The following is a 15,904-nucleotide window of genomic DNA, read 5'->3' as shown; positions in this document are numbered from 1 at the left end:
ATCACACATGTGTAAGTTACCCATGTCTTGGGCACTAATACACCCCCATACCATCACACATGTGTAAGTTACCCATGTCTTGTTCACTAATACACCCCCATACCATCACACATGTGTAAGTTACCCATGTCTTGTTCACTAATACACCCCCATACCATCACACATGTGTAAGTTACCCATGCCTTGGGCACTAATACACCCCCATACCATCACACATGTGTAAGTTACCCATGTCTTGTTCACTAATACACCCCCATACCATCACACATGTGTAAGTTACCCATGCCTTGGGCACTAATACACCCCCATACCATCACACATGTGTAAGTTACCCATGCCTTGGGCACTAATACACCCCCATACCATCACACATGTGTAAGTTACCCATGCCTTGGGCACTAATACACCCCCATACCATCACACATGTGTAAGTTACCCATGCCTTGGGCACTAATACACCCCCATACCATCACACATGTGTAAGTTACCCATGCCTTGGGCACTAATACACCCCCATACCATCACACATGTGTAAGTTACCCATGCCTCGGGCACTAATACACCCCCATACCATCACACATGTGTAAGTTACCCATGCCTCGGGCACTAATATACCCCCATACCATCACACATGTGTAAGTTACCCATGCCTCGGGCACTAATACACCCCCATACCATCACACATGTGTAAGTTACCCATGTCTTGGGCACTAATACACCCCCATACCATCACACATGTGTAAGTTACCCATGCCTTGGGCACTAATACACCCCCATACCATCACACATGTGTAAGTTACCCATGCCTTGGGCACTAATACACCCCCATACCATCACACATGTGTAAGTTACCCATGCCTTGGGCACTAATACACCCCCATACCATCACACATGTGTAAGTTACCCATGCCTTGGGCACTAATACACCCCCATACCATCACACATGTGTAAGTTACCCATGCCTTGGGCACTAATATACCCCCATACCATCACACATGTGTAAGTTACCCATGCCTTGGGCACTAATACACCCCCATACCATCACACATGTGTAAGTTACCCATGTCTTGGGCACTAATACACCCCCATACCATCACACATGTGTAAGTTACCCATGCCTTGGGCACTAATACACCCCCATACCATCACACATGTGTAAGTTACCCATGCCTTGGGCACTAATACACCCCCATACCATCACACATGTGTAAGTTACCCATGCCTTGGGCACTAATACACCCCCATACCATCACACATGTGTAAGTTACCCATGCCTTGGGCACTAATACACCCCCATACCATCACACATGTGTAAGTTACCCATGCCTCGGGCACTAATACACCCCCATACCATCACACATGTGTAAGTTACCCATGCCTTGGGCACTAATACACCCCCATACCATCACACATGTGTAAGTTACCCATGCCTTGGGCACTAATACACCCCCATACCATCACACATGTGTAAGTTACCCATGTCTTGGGCACTAATACACCCCCATACCATCACACATGTGTAAGTTACCCATGCCTTGGGCACTAATACACCCCCATACCATCACACATGTGTAAGTTACCCATGCCTTGGGCACTAATACACCCCCATACCATCACACATGTGTAAGTTACCCATGCCTTGGGCACTAATACACCCCCATACCATCACACATGTGTAAGTTACCCATGCCTTGGGCACTAATACACCCCCATACCATCACACATGTGTAAGTTACCCATGCCTTGGGCACTAATACACCCCCATACCATCACACATGTGTAAGTTACCCATGCCTTGGGCACTAATACACCCCCATACCATCACACATGTGTAAGTTACCCATGCCTTGGGCACTAATACACCCCCATACCATCACACATGTGTAAGTTACCCATGCCTTGGGCACTAATACACCACCATACCATCACACATGTGTAAGTTACCCATGCCTTGGGCACTAATACACCCCCATACCATCACACATGTGTAAGTTACCCATGCCTTGGGCACTAATACACCCCCATACCATCACACATGTGTAAGTTACCCATGCCTTGGGCACTAATACACCCCCATACCATCACACATGTGTAAGTTACCCATGCCTTGGGCACTAATACACCCCCATAGCATCACACATGTGTAAGTTACCCATGCCTTGGGCACTAATACACCCCCATACCATCACACATGTGTAAGTTACCCATGCCTTGGGCACTAATACACCCCCATACCATCACACATGTGTAAGTTACCCATGTCTTGGGCACTAATACACCCCCATACCATCACACATGTGTAAGTTACCCATGCCTTGGGCACTAATACACCCCCATACCATCACACATGTGTAAGTTACCCATGCCTTGGGCACTAATACACCCCCATACCATCACACATGTGTAAGTTACCCATGCCTCGGGCACTAATACACCCCCATACCATCACACATGCTGGCTTTTACACTTTGCGCCTATAACAACCTGGATGGTTATTGTCGTCTTTGTTCCGGAAGACACAACATCCACAGTTTTCAAATATAATTTAAAACACGAGGAGTTGAGTTTATAGCAAAAAGTTCTATTTTGGTTTCATCTGACCACATGACATTCTCCCAATCCTCTGCTGTATCATCCATGTATCCATTTTGGTATCAACTCAACTGGTGGTGTTTGGAGGAAGAAGAATACTGAGTTGCATCCCAAGAACACCATACCTACTGTGAAGCATGGGGGTGGAAACATCATGCTTTGGGGCTGTTTTTCTGCTAAGGGGACAGGACGATTGATCCGTGTTAAGGAAAGAATGAATGGGGCCATGTATCCTGAGATTTGGAGCCAAAACCTCCTTCCATCAGTGAGAGCTTTGAATGCTTGACCAAATACTTATTTTCCACCATCATTTACAAATAAATTCTTTAAAATTATTACAATGTGAATTAAAGTGTTTGCCACATTCTGTCTGTCACAGTTGAAGTGTACCTATGATGAAAATGACAGACCTCTGTCATCATTTGAAGTGGGAGAACTTAGGGACGGCGTGGCGCAGTGGCGCAGTGGGAGAGTGGCCGTGCACAACCCGAGGGTCCCTGGTTCAAATCCCACCTAGTAACAACCTCGTCACGTCCGTTGTGTCCTGAGCAAGACACTTCACCCTTGCTCCTGATGGGTGCTGGTTGGCGCCTTGCATGGCAGCTCCCTCCATCAGTGTGTGAATGTGTGTGTGAATGTGGAAGTAGTGTCAACGTGCTTTGAGTACCTTGAAGGTAGAAAAGCGCCGTACAAGTACAACCTATTTATCATTTTAACTTGCACAATGGGTGGCTGACTAAATACTGTTTTTCCCCCCAGTTTGCAGCATTTAGGGCCGGTGCAGTTTTGACAAGTGAGTGATCAAGTCCACAAGATGTTTGCAAAGGCAGCATCCGGCAGTGGCGTTCAAGGACCTTGTGCTGTCCGAGACAGATTATTTCATTGATGATGTGACATTCAAGGCACTAAGAATGTTACATTGTCTACTGGTTTGGTCCTTGGGACTGGTTTGACACCCCGGGACCATGTGAGTCACACATAAACAATACAGTTCTCTGTCCAACTGTCTCACCCCCCCCCATCCGTCACTTCTCCTCCAAATTTAGAGGAGCATCAATTCTGCATCTAACGACTGTGACCCACATACGCGGCGGTCATGTGACCAGGTCTTAGCCAATTGTGTGAGAGGTGGTGAGAATACAAAATCGCCTCAGTCCTGTTTTGGACCTCAAGTGTCTGCTCTTATCTGAAAGACGTGATGGAGCAACAGAGGCTGCTGAAGTCCGGCTGCCAGCTCTCAGGGGTCCGCACGCCACCCGTACGCCGCAGCAGCAAGCTGGCAAGCCTGGGACGCATTTTCAAGCCCTGGAAATGGAGGAAAAAGAAAAACGAGAAACTGAAGCCGTCCGCAGGTGAGTGCGAGTTTTTTTGGTCCCGTTTTTCTAAACCCGATCCGCAACGGGGTTATTTTTCCCTTTTATTTTGCAGCGGTGGAGAAGAAGCCGGCTTTAGGACCGCAGCAAGATGACCTCATCCAAGAGGAGCTGGAGACAGGTGTCGTGATGAAACAACACGCACACACGCCAACATTATTACAGTTGCCTTGTTTTGCCACATGATGCCATCACGCTTTAAAGAAACTAATCTCTGCGTCCTGCAGAGTCAGATCTTGCTTGTGGCGGCAACAGCGAAGACCAGGATACCCCAACTCACTCGGACGGCGAGGAAAGAGACGAGGAGCCCATGGTGCTGCTGGCCGGCACCACTGAAGACGTGGACAGTCTTTTACAAACATCAACAGGTATGCCAGAGGTCAGCAATTGTTACCTCGGTTGTCATGAAGTCATATGTTCCAAAAAGGTGCACCTGTTTGAAAATCTAATCTAATTTTCTTACTAAAAACAATGTAAATCCAATTAAAAACACTGTTTCCATATGAGTTGGGAAATTGTGTTAGATGTAAATATAAACAGAATACAATGATTTGCAAATCCTTTTCAAGCCATATTCAGTTGAATATGCTACAAAGACAACATATTTCATGTTCAAATAATCATTAACTTAGAATTTCATGGCTGCAACACGTGCCTAAGTAGTTGGGAAAGGGCATGTTCACCACTGTGTTACATCACCTTTTCTTTTAACAACACTCAATAAATGTTTGGGAACTGAGGAAACTAATTGTTGAAGCTTTGAAAGTGGAATTCTTTCCCATTCTTGTTTTATGTAGAGCTTCAGTCCTTCAACAGTCCGGGGTCTCCGCTGTCCTATTTTACGCTTCATAATGCACCACACATTTTCCATGGGAGACAGGTCTGGCCTGCAGGCGGGCCAGGAAAGGCATTGTCTTGCTGAAATAAGCAGGGGCGTTCATGATAATGTTGCTTGGATGACAACATATGTTGTTCCAAAACCTGTATGGACCTTTCAGCATTAATGGTGCCTTCACAGATGTGTAAGTTACCCATGCCTTGGGCACTAATACACCCCCATACCATCACACATGTGTAAGTTACCCATGTCTTGGGCACTAATACACCCCCATACCATCACACATGTGTAAGTTACCCATGTCTTGGGGACTAATACACCCCCATACCATCACACATGTGTAAGTTACCCATGCCTTGGGCACTAATACACCCCCATACCATCACACATGTGTAAGTTACCCATGCCTTGGGCAATAATACACCCCCATACCATCACACATGCTGGCTTTTCGACTTTGCGCCTATAACAATCTGATTATTTTCCTCTTTGTTCTGGAGGACACCACGTCCACAGTTTCCAAACATAATTTGAAATGTGGACTTGTCAGACCACAGAACACCTTTCCACTTTGCATCAGTCCATCTTAGATGCGCTCGAGCCCAGCCAAGCCGGCAGCATTTCTGGGTGTTGTTGATAAATGGGTTTTGCTTTGCATAGTAGAGTTTTAACTTGCACTTACAGATGTAGCGACCAAATGTAGTTACTGACAGTGGTTTTATGAAGTGTTCCTGAGCCCATGTGGTGATATCCTTTACACACGGATGCATGAACTTAATTCTAAACATTTCTTCACAAAAAAAGAAATCTTTAACATATTTATGGAACATGTCCACAAAAAATCTAGCTGTCAACACTGAATATTGCATTGTTGCATTTCTTTTCAGTTTATGAACTTACATTTATATTTTGTTGAAGTATTATTCAATAAACATATTTATAAAGGAAATTTGAATTGTTGTAATTTTTAGAATATTAAAAAAAAAATCTCATGTACCCCTTGGCATACCTTCAAGTACCCCCAGGGGTACGTGTACCCCCATTTGAGAACCACTGCTCTAGAGTCCCATTAAGCTACTGTTTTTTTACTTGAATGAGGGCAAATTTTGGCTTATTTTGAAAGGTTTGGATTGCAAATATAAAAGTGATTGTGAAAAAATATTTTGAATGGAGTAGATTTTTACACTCTTTTAATAAAATTTTTTTTTTTTTAAGATATAACTAGAGATGTCAGATAATATCAGGCTGGCAATATTATCGGCTGATTAATGCTTTAAAATATAATATAGGAAATTATCGGTTTCAAAAAGTGAAATCCCTAAATTCCTTGCAATAGCTCGTTGAGAAATGTTGTTCTAAAACTGTTTGACAATTTGCTTACAAAGTGGTGACCCTCACCCCATCCTTGTTTGTGAATGACTTAGCATTTCATGGAAGCTGTTTTTATAGCCAATCATGGCACCCACCTGTTCCCAATTAGCCTGCACACCTGTGGGATGTTCCAAATAAGTGTTTGATGAGAATTCCTCAACTTTATCAGTATTTATTGCCACCTTTCCCAACTTCTTTGTCACGTGTTGCTGGCATCAAATTCTAAAATTAATGATTTGCAAAAAAATAAAGTTTATGAGTTTGAACATGAAATATGTTGTCTTTGTAGCATATTCAACTGAATATGGCTTGAAAAGGATTTGCAAATCATTGTATTCTGTTTATATTTACATCTAACACAATTTCCCAACTCATATGGAAACAGGGTTTGTAAATAAATGGATGACATTTTAGTGTGTTTGTAATGTATTATTTCCAATGTAGTTAATGACGCGACCTGCCTCTAGGTGGCGCTACAGACTTCCCATAAACAAGTCTGCTGTATTCATTTAGTAGAAGATGTCGACAAGACGGAGGATTCCAAAAGGCCAGCAGAGCCCGCCGAGAGTGACATCGCAGACCAGGGCGTGCCGGGGGACTCCTGTGACGAGAACTTGCAGGTGGGGAGGGTGGAGGCCCCCGAGAGCAGAAAGGAGGTGAGCCATCCTCAGAGACGAGCCAGCACCCCACCAGGACCCAACCTGCCAGTCCGAGTGCTCACCAGACTGGGCAGTCTCGATGGTACCATGAGCGGAGTCATACTGGGTTTTGGCTGCTGGTTCCTTCTTGACTCTCATGCAGGCTCTCTTCCCCAACCAGGTGCACCTCCGCTCAGAGTGAAAAAGTCCCCGGCCACCTTACCCAGGAACTTCACGCTTCCCAAAGACCCGCATGGCTCCCTGCTGAGAGGCCGCATGTTGACTCCCACCGGCTCCCCCCACCTTGGCGGACTACATCCTCAGCTGCCCCCCAGTTGCATAATTGAGGAACTTCATCGTGCCCTGGCCACTAAGCATCGAAAGGACAGGTTGGCTACTGTTTGCTTCTAACACACATCATTTAAATATGTACTGCAGGTCAGGCAGGTTAAAGGCCGACTGAAAGGAGATGTTCTTATTTAAACGGGGATAGCAGCTCCATTCTATCTCTCATACTTCATCATTTCACCATATTGCCATATTTTTGCTGAAAGGATTTAATAGAGAACATCCACGATAAAGTTTGCAACTTTTAGTGCTGATAAAAAAGCCTTGCCTGTAGCGGAAGTAGCAGACGATGACATCACAAGGGTGAGGGCTCCTCACATCTGAACATTGTTTATAATGGGAGCCTCCAGCAGCGAGAGCCATTCAGACCAAGAAAGCGACAATTTCCCCATTAATTTGAGCGAGGATAAAAGATTTGTGGATGAGGAAAGTGAGAGTGAAGGACTAGAAAAAAAAAAGGCGATTGCATTGGGATGGATTCGGATGTTTTTAGACACATTTATTAGGATAATTCTGGGAAATCCCTTATCCTTCTATTGTGTTGCTAGTGTTTTAGTGAGTTAAATAGTACCTGATAGTCGGAGGGGTGTGTCCACGGGTGTGTTGACACCAGTCTCTGAGGGAAGTCGATGGCAGCTGCAAGCTCAGCTGATCTTTAGTAAGAGGCAACTTTTTACCACAATTTTCTCACCGAAACCTGCCGGTTGACAATTGGTCGGGATCCATGTTTGCTTGACCGCTCTGATCCATAGTAAAGCTTCACCTCCGGGAAGTTTAAACAAGGAATCACCGTGTGTTTGTGTGGCTAATGGCTAAAGCTTCCCAACTCCATCTTTCTTCTTTGACTTCTCCATTATTAATTGAACAAATTGCAAAAGATTCATCAACACAGATGTCCAAAATACTGTGTAATTATGTGATGAAAAGAGACGACTTTTAGCCACAATTGGTGCTGCGCTAACATGTCGTCTACAGTCCATGACGTCACGCGCACACGTCATCATACCGCGACGTTTTAGTCGATACCTCAGCGCATAATTTAAAATTGTAATTTAGTAAAGTAAAGCGGGTGTATTGTCATGTGTTGCAATGTTAATATTTCATCATTGATATATAAACTATCAGACTGTGTGGTGGCTAGTAGTGGCTTTCAGTAGGACTTTAATATTTATGGAACATGTCCACAAAAAATCTAGCTGTCAACACTGAATATTGCATTGTTGCACTTTTTTTGCACACTTTATGAACTTACATTCATACTTTGTTGAAGTATTATTCAATAAATATATTTATAAAGGATTTTTGAATTGTTGCTATTTTTAGAATATTTCAAAAAAAATCTCACATACCCCTTGGCATACCTTCAAGTACCCCCAGGGGTACACGGACCCCCATTTGAGAACCACTGGTCTACAGCAGGGGTGTCAAACTTGTTTTCATTGAGGGCCACATCGCCGTCATGGCTGCCATCAAAGGGGCGCTTGTAGCAGTAAATAATTTATACATTTGCCCATGAATATAAATATTTAAAAACATTTTAACGTAAAGAGTAAAAAAAAAAAAAAAATCTGTTGATTTTACCACTGTTTTTAACAGAAAAAACTGGGAGCTTATTTTTACTGTAAAATACAGTCTTTTAATTTGTTTTAAAAATTATTTTTACAACCTCCATCCATTTACTACCGCTTATTCCCTATTGGGTTCGCGGGGGGCGCCGGTGCCTATCTCAGCTACAATCGGGCGGAAGGTGGCGTACACCCAGGACAAGTCGCCACAAAACGAACTGCTTTACGGTAGACAAAAATGTGACTGCTGTTGTTGTGTGTTGTTACCGCGCTGGGAGGACGTTAATGAAACTGCCTAACAATAAACCCACATAAGAAACTAGAATAGACAAAATATAAGTATTCATGCTAACATTAAGATTATGATGTAAAGTAAACAACTAAAGACAAGTAAATATAGCTCGTAAAATGAGGGATTTGATTGTTTTTTTATATAAAATGTTCAATCTCGGCAAGTGGCAAATCATATGCAGTGTGTAAATGTGAAGGTACTTGTTGGTCAAGCATAAAAAATGCAATGTTTTCATTTATTTATCGTATCTTCCGGACCATAGGGCGCAGCGGATTATAAGGCGCACTGCAGATGAGCGGCTCTAGTCAACTTTATTTTCATGCAAAAGGTGCACCGGATTATGGGGCACATTAAAGGGGTAAAATTATTATGGGGCGCATTAAAGGGGTAAAATTATTATTAAGAAGAAGCTTATCAGCTACGGTGTCGCCATGGACGAAAAAAATCAGACACGCGCAAATTTTTAGGACTTATGCAGATCCCAAATACAGATCAGCAGGTACCACACTGAAAAAATTAAATCTTAGTAAGATTTAATAACTCAAATAAGGGTGATATTTGCTTATTTTCTGTCTGATAGGATAATTCTTCTCACTGAGCACATTTTATGTTGGAGTGTTTTACTTGTTTTAAGGCATGGGTCTCAAACTCTGGCCCGCCGTGTAATTTAATTTGGCCCTTGAGGCAATATCAATTTAGCATTAGAGCTGGCCCCGTGTAATTTAATTTGGCCCTTGAGGCAATATCAATTTAGCATTAGAGCTGGCCCGCCGTATAATTTCATTTGGCCCTTGAGGCAATATCAATTTAGCATTAGAGCTGGCCCCGTGTAATTTAATTTGGCCCTTGAGGCAATATCAATTTAGCATTAGAGCTGGCCCCGTGTAATTTAATTTGGCCCTTGAGGCAATATCAATTTAGCATTAGAGCTGGCCCCGTGTAATTTAATTTGACCCTTGAGGCAATATCAATTTAGCATTAGAGCTGGCCCCGTGTAATTTGATTTGGCCCTAGAGGCAATATCAATTTAGCATCAGAGCTGGCCCTGTGTAATTTCATTTGGCCCTTGAGGCAATATCAATTTAGCATTAGAGCTGGCCCCGTGTAATTTAATTTGGCCCTTGAGGCAATATCAATGTAGCATTAGAGCTGGCCCGCGTCGGTGCCGCTGTAACACTGCATTCACCGCTAATACTCATACTTGCCAACCCATTTAATTTTCCCAGTAGACTCCAGAAGTTCAGTGCCCCTCCCGAAAATCTCCCGGGGCAACCATTCTCACGAATTTCTACCGATTTCCACCTGGACAATTATATTGGGGGCGTGCCTTTAGTGTTCTCTACAACCTGTCGTCACCTCCGCTTTTCCTCCATACTAACAGCGTGCCGGCCCAGTCACATAATATATGCGGCTTATACACTCACACAAGTGAATGCAAAGCATATTTGGTCAACAGCCATACAGGTCACACTGAGGGTGGCCGTATAAACAACTTTAGCACTGTTACAAATATGCGCCACACTGTGAACCCACACCAAACAAGAATGACAAACACATTTCGGGTGAACATCCGCACCGTAACACAACAGAAGCCCTTGCAGCACTAACTCTTCTGGGAAACTTCCAGTAAACTGACCAATAATTAATGTTTTGTTCATGCATTTTCTCTTGCTTCTTCAAAGCTGGAATGTTTGGTTCATTCATTATTGTTGTTTTATTTTCCAATGTATTATTAGCCTGTGGAAAAAAATTAAACTTTTACCTCAGAAGATTACAAATAGAAAAAAAGGCATAACATTTTTATTCAAATTTTATTTGATATGCCATTGATATTTAATTATTATTGTTATTATTATTTGAAACTGGATTTTGCAATTCACTAAAGTTATATAAGCTTTGCCTGTTCAATATTTAATGCAAAACTTGTTTGGGTCCTTATTAAAAGGTTCATTTGTTCAACTTTGGCCCGCGACTTTGTTCACTTTAAAATGTTGTCCCACTCTGTATTTGAGTTTGACACACCCCTGTTTTGAGGGTTTTGGTCCAAAATGATGTCAGTAAGATATTACAACTTGTAGCTGAGATTTTATGACCTATATGGAGTGAAACATGCTTGAAACTAAAATATCAACTGTTGCAAAACTGTCATCTACACTCACAAATATAAAACTACTTTTTTAAAGTAATAATTTCTTCATTTAAGCATGAAAAAAAAAAGTCATGATGCCGAGCGCATATCATTAAGTCAATTTAATGGCACCTGCATTTACTTGAGAATATTTTTCAACATATTGAACAAAAAGGTGTCTATATTTGTTCTCTGCCAAGAAGAGTGCACTTGTTGTTAGTGAGAATATAATCATTTTAATGTATTTTTGGGTTCATTGAGGTTCGCTAATTTGACCTGTTTTGGAAAGTCTTGACAAGCCAAATTTTCGTGTTCTATTGGCAGATCATTTTGCTTAGTTCAAATAAATTCCCCTAATTTTTGTATTTTTTCTTTTCTTGTTTTTGAACACTGACTTTTTGCAGTGCAGAAGGTAACAAAAGTTTCTTCTGCATAATATAGTTAAAAAAAAGGCCAGATAATACGTCTTACCTTAGACACACACAGCATAATAATACTCTTATGTTGAAGCACAGTACAACCCAGCAAGCGGTGTGGCTCCATAGCTCACCAAAGTTCTACTAAAACATTTTGATAAATGTTTGAGTGCCGTGTGTAATGTTCTATATTTTCAATGGAACATAGAACATTTTGGTATTGTTTACTTGAATCATTTTGAAGTCGACACGTATCTCTAATGTGTGACTGCCATCTACTGGTCACACTTATCTCACCATGTCCATCCATCCATCTTCTTCCGCTTATCCGAGGTCGGGTCGCGGGGGCAGCAGCCTAAGCAGGGAAGTCCAGACTTCCCTATCACCAGCCCCTTCGTCTAGCTCTTCCCGGGGGATCCCGAGGCGTTCCCAGGCCAGCTGGGAGACATAGTCTTCCCAACGTGTCCTGGGTCTTCCCCGTGGCCTCCTACCGGTTGGACGTGCCCTAAACACCTCCCTAGGGAGGCGTTCGGGTGGCATCCTGACCAGATGCCCGAACCACCTCATCTGGCTCCTCTCGATGTGGAGGAGCAGCGGCTTTACTTTGAGTTCCTCCCGGATGGCAGAGCTTCTCACCCGGCGGAGGAAACTCATTTGGGCCGCTTGTACCCGTGATCTTATCCTTTCGGTCATGACCCAAAGCTCATGACCATAGGTGAGGATGGGAACGTAGATCGACCGGTAAATTGAGAGCTTTGCCTTCCGGCTCAGCTCCTTCTTCACCACAACGGATCGGTACAACGTCCGCATTACTGAAGACGCCGCACCGATCCGCCTGTCCACCTCACCATCCACTCTTCCCTCACTCGTGAACAAGACTCCTAGGTACTTGAACTCCTCCACTTGGGGCAGGGTCTCCTCCCCAACCCGGAGATGGCACTCCACCCTTTTCCGGGTGAGAACCATGGACTGGGATCTGGAGGTGCTGATTCTCATTCCGGTCGCTTCACCGTGTACCAAATAAAATAACTTAGAGGTCGCACAACCAGAATTATTCCGCACATTACACACTGTTGAGTTTTTCGAAAATGAAAGGATTTTAAGTGCATGCTTAAGTACGAAAAATATGGTAATTGTCTGTTATTTGCCAAACAGTGCAATGTAAAGAATGTAGTGTACTAGTAAGTATTTCTTCTCTTGATTGTCTGTTACTTGCCAAACAGTGCAATGTAAAGAATGTAGTGTACTAATAAGTATTTCTTCTCTTGACTTTGTATGTCAGCTTCCAGATGACGGAGGTTCGTGCATCTCCCAAGCGCAGACTCGACAGTCGCCTGTCACGCGCCTCCAGCACTGAGAGGGGACCCGGTTGTGAGCCGGAGCGCAAGAAGCAGTCCGACGAGAACAAGGAGAACCGGCGTCTGGACGAGTACTTCAGTGACCAGGACAGCTGGAACCAGTCGGTGATCTCTGGTACGTCTCCACAGGCGTACACGCTTTTACTATAATCCGCCTCTTCATGCCCCGAAGCAACTAACCCCGTGGTCAGGCAGCATAATCTCACTTGACGTTTGTTTACGTCGAGGGCATCCCATAGTGGACTTATGTTCCAGTGGCCCGTCGACATCTGGGGAGTTGGCCTAATTCTTGACTTATCATGTGGCTCAGTAGAGCACCACGGCAGGCAATCTGCACGTCCTTCCTATCCTAGGTGTTGGTGATTAACTGAAAAACTGGGTCACTATGACACTTGCATCAGTGATTGTACAGTCAGCAAAATATAATAGTGTAGTCTGTATCTTATATATGTGTTCCTTAACCTCCATAAACTTATATATGTGTTCCTTAACCTCCATAAACTTATATATGTGTTCCTTAACCTCCATAAACTTATATATGTGTTCCTTAACCTCCATAAACTTATATATGTGTTCCTTAACCTCCATAAACTTATATATGTGTTCCTTAACCTCCATAAACTTATATATGTGTTCCTTAACCTCCATAAACTTATATATGTGTTCCTTAACCTCCATAAACTTAGGTCAGTCCGTTAGAGGCAATTATTCAGCTGCCAGTTGGTGGTGCTACTAAGCTACCTGACAGCTGCCTTCCAAGTTGTGACTCCATCCCATCCATTTTCTACCGTCACGGGGACGATGGCGCCTATCTCAGTAAAAATCGGGCGGAAGGCAGCGTACACCCTGGACAAGTTGCCACCTCATCACAGGGCCAACACAGATAGACAGACAACATTCACACACTAGGGACCATTTAGTGTTGCCAATCAACCTATCCCCAGGTGCATGTCTTTGGAAGTGGGAGGGGCCTATCCCCAGGTGCATGTCTTTGGAGGTGGGAGGGGCCTATCCCCAGGTGCATATCTTTGGAGGTGGGAGGGGCTTATCCCCAGGTGCATGTCTTTGGAGGTGGGAGGGGCCTATCCCCAGGTGCATGTCTTTGGAGGTGGGAGGGGCCTATCCCCAGGTGCATGTCTTTGGAGGTGGGAGGGGCCTATCCCCAGGTGCATGTCTTTGGAGGTGGGAGGAAGCCGGAGTACCCGGAGGGAACCCACGCAGTCACGGGGAGAACATGCAAACTCCACACAGAAAGATCCCGAGCCTGGGATTGAACCCAGGACTACTCAGGACCTTGGTGTTGTGAGGCAGACGCACTAACCCCTCTTCCCCCGCGAAGCCCAGGTTGTGACTCATTGCCTTGAAATCTCTTGTCAGCATTGTGGGAGGTAAAAGATCCACCATCAAAACCGAGTGCTTTCTGCCAAAGAGCTGCACACAAAGTCAAAGTCAAAGTAAAGTTGTCCTTGAACCGTTAGGAGTGGCATCGGACTCCTGGGAGAACCAACAAGCGGAATTTTTCTCCCAGAAGATTTGTTGAGGTGCTCCTGATGCTGACTAATATGAGTTTGAATGCATTAATTTGTTGTTTTTCCTAAGTTTTAACAAGTTTTTTTTCAAAGTTTGCCTGTAGTTTAGTTTTTTGTTGTTAAGAAAACATGCATTTCAAATAACTGGTTTAGAGGTAAGGGCGGGAAAACTAAATGGGGTCATGGCTCTTATCTAAAACAATTTGACAATGATATTAGGATACATTTCATGTTTTACACATATTTTCCTTAAGTTATAATCGGGCGTTTTCTTAGGCGTCCCAGCTGGATGGCAGTGATGTGTGGATCGATACTGAAATACCCATACCGCTGATACCGTTCATGTTCTAGTATCGATTTTCAAATCGAAATATCGATACTTTTGGTTTAATTCAGATAATGGATATCATTAACAGGAACACTAAACCATTTAGATCTTGTCTAAAAGAAAAGTGACAGGTGCGAATGAATAAATGAATCTACATATATATATATATATACACACACACACACACACACACACACACACACACACACACACACACACACACACACACACACACACACACACACCTATATCTGTCTTTAGATAGATAAATTAATGTTTGTATGTATATATATATATACAGTATGTATATTTATATACAGTATATGACACTACACTAATCTGTAATAGGCAAAAATTCATCAAGTTAAAGGGGAACATTATCACAATTTCAAAAGGGTTAAAAACAATAAAAATCATTTCCCAGTGGCTTGTTGTATTTTTTTAAGTTTTTTCAAAATTTTACCGGTCTCGGAATATCCTCTAAATAAAACTTTAAAGTGCCTTATTTTCGCTCTCTGCGAAGACACTGGCCATTTCCCTGTGACATCACACAGTGCTGCCAATGTAAACAAACAATGGGAATACCACAGCAAGATATAGCGACATTAGCTCGGATTCAAACTCGGATTTCAGCGACTTAAGCGATTCAACAGATTACGCATGTATTGAAACAGATGGTTGGAGTATGAAAATATTGAAGAAGAAACTGAAGCTATTGAGCGAATAGCTATTGACGCTATTCATAGCCATAGCATGGCCGAATAGCTGCGTTAGCATCGCCGGTAAAATGTGCGGACCAAACGATCAGGACTTTCGCATCTTTTGACACTGGCGCAACTTAAATCCGTCGATTGGTAAGTGTTTGTTTCGCATTAAATGTGGGTGGAAGGAAACGTAATATAGTTGCAAATGCATCTGCAGGTTATCCATACATCTCTGTACCATGTCTGCTTTAGCACCGCCGGTAAATAGCATGTTAGCATCGATTAGCTGGCAGTCAACCTCAACAAAACTCACCTTTGTGATTTGGTTGACTTAATGGTTGCAAATGCATCTGCAGGTTATCCATACATCTCTGTGCCATGTCTGTCTTAGCATCGCCGGTCAAATGTGGAGACACTCTGGTAC

General features: G+C 43.3%; 1 protein-coding gene across 7 annotated transcripts in view; it reads left to right on the top strand.

The window, feature by feature from the left end:
- phactr3b (phosphatase and actin regulator 3b) overlaps positions 1 to 15,904 on the top strand; it is a 135,993-nt gene that overhangs the window by 45,616 nt on the left and 74,473 nt on the right. For 4 of the 7 annotated variants that reach the window (XM_061875566.1, XM_061875573.1, XM_061875569.1 and 1 more), the window contains 6 exons: positions 3,786 to 3,944; positions 4,021 to 4,086; positions 4,193 to 4,333; positions 6,688 to 6,915; positions 6,994 to 7,201; positions 12,844 to 13,034. In XM_061875566.1, coding sequence (XP_061731550.1) covers positions 3,786 to 3,944; positions 4,021 to 4,086; positions 4,193 to 4,333; positions 6,688 to 6,915; positions 6,994 to 7,201; positions 12,844 to 13,034 — 993 coding nt within the window. Of the gene's footprint in view, positions 1 to 2,474; positions 3,945 to 4,020; positions 4,087 to 4,192; positions 4,334 to 6,687; positions 6,916 to 6,993; positions 7,202 to 12,843; positions 13,035 to 15,904 lie in introns of those variants that run through there. The other 3 variants (XM_061875572.1, XM_061875568.1, XM_061875571.1) reach the window with 3 other exon arrangements.

The sequence above is a fragment of the Nerophis ophidion genome, linkage group LG16 (assembly GCF_033978795.1).
Source record: "Nerophis ophidion isolate RoL-2023_Sa linkage group LG16, RoL_Noph_v1.0, whole genome shotgun sequence".
Lineage (NCBI taxonomy): Eukaryota > Metazoa > Chordata > Actinopteri > Syngnathiformes > Syngnathidae > Nerophis > Nerophis ophidion.
This window is presented reverse-complemented; position numbering and strand designations above follow the sequence as displayed.